Raw genomic sequence first — 8,610 nt, 5'->3', positions numbered from 1 at the left:
TCTGATGGAATAAGCTAATAATCTTAGCCTTAAAAGACTCAAGGTCAATGAAAGAAGGCATGATAGATAAAAGAATATAATTAGGATTCTACGTACAGTGTATTTCTAGTTCCTTTTAAGGATGCGGTAGACTAGGCGGTGAAAGCACTTCAACACATTTGCAGGATGGCCGCTATTAACCGCCGTACGAGTCCATACTAGTACTAAATCGATAGTCGCGTCCAGTCGCGTCTATTAGCCGCCTATGTCACACGAAGAGTCTCGGGAGACTTCTTCCATGTGTAGCCAAAGCCTCATCAATGGAGGTACTGAAGCAGCTTCACGCCTCGGTTGCGCAGGCCTTTGGGGACCACTTCGAGAATGCCTACAGAGATCTCCACCAGGAGCTTGCTCTTCGGGACGCTAAGGTGCATGCCGCCGAGGACACAACTAGGGTCGCAGAAGAAGAGCGAGAGAGAACTATTGCCGAAGTAGCGGCTTTGAAAGATGAGATTGCTCTTCTACAGGACGAGCTGTGTCTCAGCAATTTTGGGCCAGGGGGAGATCAAGTTACTGCCGAGAAGTCCCTTGAACTAGAGGCGACGTACGCGCCGCATCATATTCTAAAACCCATTCATGCCAACCCCATGGGTGCTGTGAAATACAGCTCTGCTGACGTTAAGGCCATCAGTAATAAGTATGCATCTCTTTACAGAGAAGCCCAGACACTCATGAAAGCTTCTGGTGAACTTCGGAAACAAGTCAAGCGCCACAAGAGGAAGCTGACCCATTGGCGAAAGAGCCTTGACCGCGATAGTTTTACGTTGGTGCTTGACGGGGTAGCAGTTGATTTCCAGCGCGTTAGGAAGCGCACAAATGATGATCAATCACTATTACCCGCCATGTCAATATCTTATTTGGCAGAATCCCGGAACTCGGTCACTCATACGATGATGCGAGGAGTTTCAGCTTCTGTTGTAGAAACTCCTCCTCTACGAGATATTTATGACAACGTATCAAAAGGGGACGTTGAAAATAAACAAGGAGGTCGCTATGAGCTTTCATGCCGGAATCCACCATCAGAGACAACATCAACGCAGTCTGGTGACTCGAATGAAAACGAAGTTATAGTTCCAGCTCAGCATGCATCAACTGTCTCCGTCGAATCGACAAAAAGAAAACGTGCAACATCCGAAACGCCTTATCGAGAAGCCATAGTCGGTTATGGCAACGTTGATGCCGATGAAGACCGTGATTCGGCAAGATTCATTACGATCAAGAATGAGAGCTCGCCATCCAGCCCTTTGCAGACGTCATCGTCGAATTCTAGGGCTATGGGGACTCAGGACTTAGACGAAATCGGAGCCATAGTTGAAACGCCGACGAAGAAGAAGAAGAAGAAGAGATACAAGGATGGTCAGTCCCGTCAAGCGGCTTCCCCTACCCTTGATTCGCAACGCATAGGCTCCCTTCACATACATTGGCACCCAACCTTGAATCATTTGCCTTTGGGACGACCCAATGTACTCCAGTCAGTCGATGGCAACATAAGAGCTGATAGATATGCACACCGGATAGGTAAAGCGGATGCGAGAGGGGCAGCAAGAACATCGAAATACCACATTTCTTCAATTACGGAGGATGGCGATGAGGGCGACTCGAATCCCGCTAAAGCGAAGCGATCCGGCACATCGGCATTTGAACTCAAGCCTCTACGCTCGACTTCAGTTAACGGCGATCAATTAGCCGTCCAACGATTGGAAGGTCTCCTTGAAGGACCTTTACCTGCTAAACAATACCTACAGCCCAAGAAAGCGATAGACGACACAACAGAAAGCGGCATGGTTCCAACATCTCCCCCTTCTACAGGGCAAGAATTGCTACGGGCATGCAACAATAACGCGAGGGCACAGTCGGATTTGATCCTGGGAAAGTCGCCGGGGGAGACTGAACCGAGTATTCGACGCGGGCCTATTCAAGTCATACCACCGTCTTCGAGAAGCCAAGCAGAAAGAATAGACGTGGATCCCGTGTACAAACCTTACAGGGCCTGGCCCCTACATCGTCTTGAACTCAATCATTTCAAGATTAACCCAGAGTATAACCAAGGCGCCGATTTTGCATTTAACAGTGTTATTCGCACAAAAGACGAACGCAAGTGTGCAAGTGGTTGCACGCGTCCTAGCTGCTGTGGCAACAAGTTCCACGCCATGGCGCGTCTTGGTGGCCTTCCGTCCAATGTGACATCCATAGAGGAGAGAGAAGAAGACGATAGAATTATTCTGGAAGATTACTTGGGAAGTGAAAGACACCTACTCGACGGGCTAAGTAGTAAAGAAAGGGAGGACCTTCTACAAGCGGCGAAAGCAAGGCTCATTGCCAATCGGTATGGGAAGCATAGACATCACCATCAGCGGCTGGGATCGCCACCTGGATACTGGCGCACAGATATGCCCGACACACAGGAACTGCAACGTGATCACGAAGAGGCAAGGAAGTTGGAAAGGGAGAGGGTGGAAGACCGGTATCGAGATGCAATGCGCCCGGGAGGCCTCTGGAAGTTCGCAGATGAGTGAGCATAAGACATCGGGAGGCCCGCTTTGTGGTATGAGTAGATAGACACTGCAGAAGAGTATCCGAAAGTTGATTAGATGAGAGACGCCTTGGGCGGCTGCCTTTGCATCCGTTGGTCTCCATTGGTTGATCCCTATCTATATATATGTTTTTGAGGCTTGCGATGCTGCACTGGAGGCTGTCGACATATTAGGAAACCACTGGCAGCAGTTTACTACAGATCGGAGCACCCCAGTTGCGGAGGCACTTACTATGTCCGTCGCACTACTCCGTACTCCTGTATAGTGTCTTGGCAGAGCCCGGACACGTGCCTTATCCATGTCTGCCTACCTCGGTCTACTAAATACCTCTTTACCCTCCCAGCCCAGCCGACGCCATCAACTGAGAACGTCCCGTGAGTCTCAGAGCCATTTTCTTGAATTATCTTCCTTGATATCCACCATTCCTCCGTCTGGAAATGGAGTCCTCATGGAGCTCCAAGAATCCGGTACCTGCCGCACTGATGCAACCTTCTAAATGGCTCCCGTTGTATGAGGAGTTCGTCACCAAGAACGCCAGCTCTGTGGGCCAAGTAGAGTCAGCGCTGAGATCTCTAACATATATCATCCCAGGTCAGAACACAAACTTGAGATCCAGATATAAGTCTCTTTGAAGACATGGAACGCTGACGGGTTTTTTTTGTAGGGCGATATCGAGATTCGGAGATTAGTTCAGAGTGTGGTACGTTGCTTAGGAGTTTATACAATGACCCTGTCCGGACGATGGAAGCGCTCGCCTAATACCAATTCCACACACAGTGCACTCTGGGGTGCAGCTTCTATCACTCTATCATGACTCCCTTGTTTCTCGAGTTATCTCCAGGCTGCCGTCGACCCGCCCTCGGCCCACACCATCACCTCATGCGCGGTATACCAAATATTGGACCTCTCACTCTTTACTATATCAAAAAATTGCCCTCACTCTGCAGATGGTTCAATACACGGAATTGCTGTGGGAAATGACTGCCCGGCGTCGTGGGGAAAAGGTCCGCTGGCGTATCATCATCTTAATCGAAGCCGTCAAAGCGATCTGCCGCTTGTTGCTGCTTCGCCTCACGAACTCTAGGCCACTGGTGAGCCCACCACTTCCTGAACGGGAAGTAGATCCTAGATCGTTGGAAGAGAAAGACGGCGACTGGAATGGGATGCAGACACCCGTCAGCGAGCGGTCGTCAGATCTGTGCTGGACCATGCCTCGCACAGGGTTGTCGCTCCCTTCTCTGCCCGATGTCGATGATCTCTCAAACTATCTGATATCCAAAGTTCTCACGGCCGACGATATCAAACCACCGAAGGCGCTGTTGCATCGAGTCACTGGCCAAGGTCAATTCGCAGAGATCCTTTATATACTTCGTCCAGTAGTCTATGCACTCGCGATGCAAAGATATTGCAGAAACAAGCGAAGCTGGAGACCCTGGCTGATCGGTTTCGGCATGGAATATGGCTGTCGCCAATTAGCCAAGTCCGACCTCCGCGAGAGAGTCGCGGGTGGCCTTCGGGGACTGACCGGGCTGGAACGAGAGGAGATGAGGAAGAGAGGGTGGGCAATGGGCTGGTGGTTTATGCGGGGAGCTTTCTATGAGAATATAACCAAGTACGGATTTTTTCGCATTACTCGCCCGCAGTCCCCTACAAAAATCGCAAAACATCATACTAACGTTCAATAGATCTTGGCTAAATACCTTGACTAGCAGAATGAAGGGCAAACCCTTACTCGAGTTGGCAGGCAGTGTAATCGAGGATTATGAGTACCTTTGGGATAGTTACTATTTCTCGACTGCAACGCTATAGCCACGAGTTCTCTGCCAGCATCCGTGGCGTGCCACGCCTTTCTTGCCATTGCATTCTGCAGGCTTTTTTATGTCTCTTTCTGTGGAAGTTTTCTTGCAGTTAATCTTGATACCCGATGGATTACTATGCTCATTCCGTCATTCTAATATCAAATCTAGGCCATTTTCTCATATTGCGGGTCGGTGTGTTATCATGTACTATTTTTTTTTAACGAGATCTGGCTTATGGCATTCACAATGCGAATGAAAACTGGGTATCACATTTGATCATTATTTTCGTCACCTGTCTGACCTTGGGCCTGATGCGAAATATCTCCAGGTACCTTTATGAGAGAACCTCGGCGGATCTCGACCCGTACCATCCCTGCAGTTCGTGCTCGGCCTTTGTGGCATTTCCGGTGGAAGTCAACAAGAAGTCCCTGAGCTGCGTATTCTCTTCATATCCAGGCCAGTCGACCTTTGAGCTTCCCTTTAACTCGAGCATTTCTTTTGCGGTGCCCCAACTGAATCGGCATTCGTTGCCCCATCCGAAAATAGGGTCCATATTTTCCCTTAGCCAATTGATACACTTGGAATCGGAGGGATAGCCACTTCCCCAACTTTGCGGCACAGGCACCTGCAATAAATCCTCCGCAACAAAGTTTTCATATACCTTCTGATGGCAGAGCTCCAACGCAACATCCCTGGTCACCTTCGCAGCAACGCTTGCAGCGCTCACGCACGGATACAGCGAGTCTGCCTTCTTCGCCACAGTAATCCTCAGGGAAGGAAATATCTTCTCGAGTTTTTGCTGATAGGTTGCTGGGTTCCCGATCGTGTCGATATATACCTCTCGAACGTTCATGTTTTGATTCTCGACAATCCCACGTATGAGTTCAATGGTAGCGTCCATGGCCTGTGCATTTAGGTTATAAGCGCCTGCCCCAGGCCGCATCATACCGGAGGAGATGTCACGCGCCGAAAGCAGCTTCACGGCCCACCCACATGATTCGTAGAGCGGGTTTCCCGGGGAGCACAGCAGCTTCATTAGATTGGCGCGCAAGCCGGGCGTAAGAACCTTGCTGTCATCGAAGCTATAATCCCGAGCGAGGAGGGTATGGTGCAAGTCAAGTGGCAAGTAGAATGCGCTGTAGACCATGGGGCCCAAAACAGGACCGCGCCCAGCCTCGTCGACACCCAAAACAAGGTTGTTCTGCAAAGAGGTTGCGATGGCGGGTGGACACGGGGAGTAGTAAGAGTAGGACTCCCCGGCGAGTAGTCGGGAGCGATCTATGCTGGGAGGGATAAAGAGGCCTGTGGCCGTGGCAAGAGCATCTTGCGTCCGTCCGAGCGTACTCTGGGCAGGGTCGGCCATTTTTCTTTTTCGTCTGTTACAGCGCAATTGCGAGTACGACGACCCGGGAGAGAAAAGTGTCGACCGGAGGGAGGGTTTGCGATGGACGCGTCCCAAACGGTTCCGGACTAGCGGCGGATCCGCGCGTGTTTGTTCGCCGCCCTCACGGATTCCAACTCCCCTCCGCAGCAGCATTCGTTCCCCATCCCCAACCTGGGTTTTCTTCCCCTCTCCTTCAAACTGCACCTGCTGCTGTCTCTTGCAGTCGCATACTTCCGCTCGCCCCGGCCGATTCCTTGCGCAGCTTGCCGAATCCATACGCGTCCCACACCCCGTTCGACCCCTCGTGGTTCCCTCCCGTTGAAGCTATCCTACCGCATACAGCTCCCGAGGCTCCGCAACGATGGCTCCCCGAGGGCCTGCGAAGGCTCGCGAGTACGATTATGCCAATGTTGGCAAAGCTGGAAGGTCGGTATCATCGGAGCTGTTTTGTATTCGCACTGTCTGATACCTGTTTCATCCCCTGCGCTCCTTCAACCCTCGTCCACCCATTACACTGAAGGCTGATGCAGGTGACTGGTACAGGCGCACGGGTATAGTGTTAAAGGAAGGAAAGCGTGACGAACATGGGATGGAAGATGTTGAAGGAATATTTTCTTCCCCCGAGACCTCTCCCGTTAAGGAGCTCAGCTTCGGTAACCGGAACGAGACCTCCATCGGCTCGGACGGCATGTCCATGGACGAGGGTGAGTTCACAGATTGTCGTCTTTCTAGCTAGGCGCTGACGATGAGTGTCTAATTGACAGGGAACGGACCAGGTCCCGCTGATTTTCTAAAGGGCAGACGTAGCTCTTATTTCCCACCTCCCGTTGCGCGCTCGCCAATGAAGACCGGACTGACTGGCTCCCCGCGGAGAACTCCTGGCCTGCGGTCTTCTCAGAGTCCGCAACGCGACGTTTCATATTCCAGTCCTTCAGATGGGAAGGGCCTGGGAAGTGCGAGGGGCGAATCAAGACGAGATGTATCTCCACTTACTAGTCGTTCCATAAATGCGGCACCGTCTTTAAATCATATCAATGGCGCTCGAAACAATAAGCTGAATGAGGAGATATCCGAGGAGGTGATGGATTCCGGCTTTTCTGACAGTGATGCCAACAGTCAGCTAAACACCGATGAGAACCGACATTCCTATGGACGGATACACGATGATTTTGTCGACAGTTTCAACGCCGGCGATGACGTCTTGATGGCCGACCACACAGATGAACCAGATGAGAATGGCGCCGACCTGGACTCGCCAGTAACCGTGGCTTCCGAATCGCGCAACAAGAGAGGGCAGGTCAAACCTGCTTCAAAGGCTAAGAGAGGCACCCAAGGTGCAAGAGCCGGGGCATCCACCGCAGTACAGGATAATGAGACTGAGGAAGAGCCTACACAAAAGCGCAAACGTCCTGGAAGACCTCCCAGGGCTCAACGCAAGCCTAACAACGAAACCGAAGAACAACGGCCGACGAAAAAACCCAGGATGTCTGATGAGAATAATAGAAACCCCAGCCCGTCGGGTAATGCGGAATTAGATAAGGTTGTGGAGAGCTATGTCAATCGCACAGGGCCATTGAAGGGCCGGAGCCTTTATATCTTGAAGCGCGAAGTGCCTTCAGATGGCGCTGCCACTCATACGCGATCAGGACGTGTTTCGGTCAGACCTCTCGCTTACTGGCGAAACGAACGGTGTGTTTATGGCGACGGCGAAGCTGCGGAGGGCCAGCGGTATCCGCTTTCAACCATCAAGGAGATCATACGCACAGAAGAACTTGAGCCAAAGAAACCCAAATTGAATAAGCGCCGCCCTACTAAGAACTCGAAATCCAGGAAGAACAAGGATGACGATTCAGATGACGAAGGAGAATACGTTGATCCTTGGGAGAAAGAGACCGGGATTTTGCATGGTTATATAAGGAAGTGGGACGAGGAGGCTCAGGCAGTTGGTGAGGAAGAAGATATCGTTGGTATGTTTTGGGCATACGTGATGAGTGCCGTCTTTCAAAACGACTGCCAAGCGCTAACTTATAATTCGCAGACCTTGCCTATGCCCCGGCTGGGATGGAGACAAGGAGTGTCAAAGATTCCTCATGGCGATTTGCAAAACTTCTCAGCTCCCCCTTTCTGGGCTCTGGGATCGTTGAATTGCCGCCTGGCGGGGTCAAAAAGCCCAAGAATTCCAAGAAGATGCACATGGTCTTCTACATCTGCCAGGGCCGGGTGCAAGTAGATGTCTCTGGTGTCCGATTCAGTGCCGGCAAGGGCTGTGTATTCCAGGTTCCGAGAGGTGAGTTGATTCCATCAGTGGCTCTCTTTGCTGGAAAGAGGCAACCTTCGTTCCGTATCGATGGAGATCTGACCGAGATTCAAGGCAACTATTACAGTTTTGCCAACACACAGAATAAAGATGCCCGGTTGTTCTTCACACAAGGTTGCGTTCCTACGAACGACGACGATTCTCTCCCCGGGTCGGCAACTAAACCCGGTGCCATGGATGGTGATTCCAGTACACCAACGGGACGTCCAACCGGCGTCAAGGGCAGACCCAGGGGCAAACAGAAAGCCGGCGGGCGTAAAGCAGCGTAATTACTGCTTCAATATTGGTCCGCTCTACCGTGTTCTCCTATCTTTTCGAAACATTCACCACCTATATCCTGCCCGCTATAGGGCTTCGATCTCTGGATTAGCGAACTAGTTACGTGAAACTGTTGGGATGGAAGTGTGCTTACGTTCTCATAGCTTCGTCCCTACTCGGTTCTCCTTCTTTTTCTTCTTCTTCTTCTTCTTCTTCTCCCCCCACCCCTTTTTCTTTTCCCCCTCTCTTTCTGATAATGGTCTATCAATAAGCAACGGG

The 8,610-nt window shown here is 51.1% G+C and overlaps 4 protein-coding genes across 4 annotated transcripts; 3 read left to right on the top strand and 1 right to left on the bottom strand.

Moving 5' to 3' along the window:
• Positions 1-299: 299 nt before the first annotated feature.
• BO80DRAFT_346230 (SAE2 C-terminal domain-containing protein) lies at positions 300-2,555 on the top strand (the record flags this gene model as incomplete). Its single annotated transcript, XM_025715356.1, has 2 exons — positions 300-1,026; positions 1,117-2,555. 2 exons carry the CDS (start codon positions 300-302, stop codon positions 2,553-2,555), a joined length of 2,166 nt encoding a protein of 721 aa, XP_025579335.1.
• A 455-nt stretch (positions 2,556-3,010) lies between these two features.
• BO80DRAFT_346127 (peroxisomal membrane protein PEX16) lies at positions 3,011-4,382 on the top strand (the record flags this gene model as incomplete). Its single annotated transcript, XM_025715352.1, has 4 exons — positions 3,011-3,164; positions 3,238-3,273; positions 3,351-4,185; positions 4,259-4,382. 4 exons carry the CDS (start codon positions 3,011-3,013, stop codon positions 4,380-4,382), a joined length of 1,149 nt encoding a protein of 382 aa, XP_025579334.1.
• A 324-nt stretch (positions 4,383-4,706) lies between these two features.
• BO80DRAFT_441232 (ribonuclease H2 catalytic subunit RNH201) lies at positions 4,707-5,735 on the bottom strand (the record flags this gene model as incomplete). The annotated part of the gene is made up of 1 exon (XM_025721181.1): positions 4,707-5,735. The coding sequence occupies one exon, from the start codon at positions 5,733-5,735 to the stop codon at positions 4,707-4,709; it is 1,029 nt and encodes a 342-aa protein (XP_025579333.1).
• A 179-nt stretch (positions 5,736-5,914) lies between these two features.
• BO80DRAFT_421649 (Cupin domain protein) lies at positions 5,915-8,546 on the top strand. The gene is made up of 6 exons (XM_025718654.1): positions 5,915-6,182; positions 6,300-6,460; positions 6,521-7,723; positions 7,795-8,043; positions 8,128-8,425; positions 8,486-8,546. Exons 1-5 carry the CDS (start codon positions 6,118-6,120, stop codon positions 8,340-8,342), a joined length of 1,893 nt encoding a protein of 630 aa, XP_025579332.1. The 5' UTR covers positions 5,915-6,117; the 3' UTR covers positions 8,343-8,425; positions 8,486-8,546.
• Positions 8,547-8,610: the final 64 nt, after the last annotated feature.

The sequence above is a fragment of the Aspergillus ibericus genome (genome assembly GCF_003184845.1).
Source record: "Aspergillus ibericus CBS 121593 unplaced genomic scaffold BO80scaffold_4, whole genome shotgun sequence".
Classification (NCBI taxonomy): Eukaryota; Fungi; Ascomycota; class Eurotiomycetes; order Eurotiales; family Aspergillaceae; genus Aspergillus; species Aspergillus ibericus.
The sequence above is the reverse complement of the archived record's forward strand: the minus strand, read 5'-3'. Positions and strand labels throughout refer to the sequence as shown.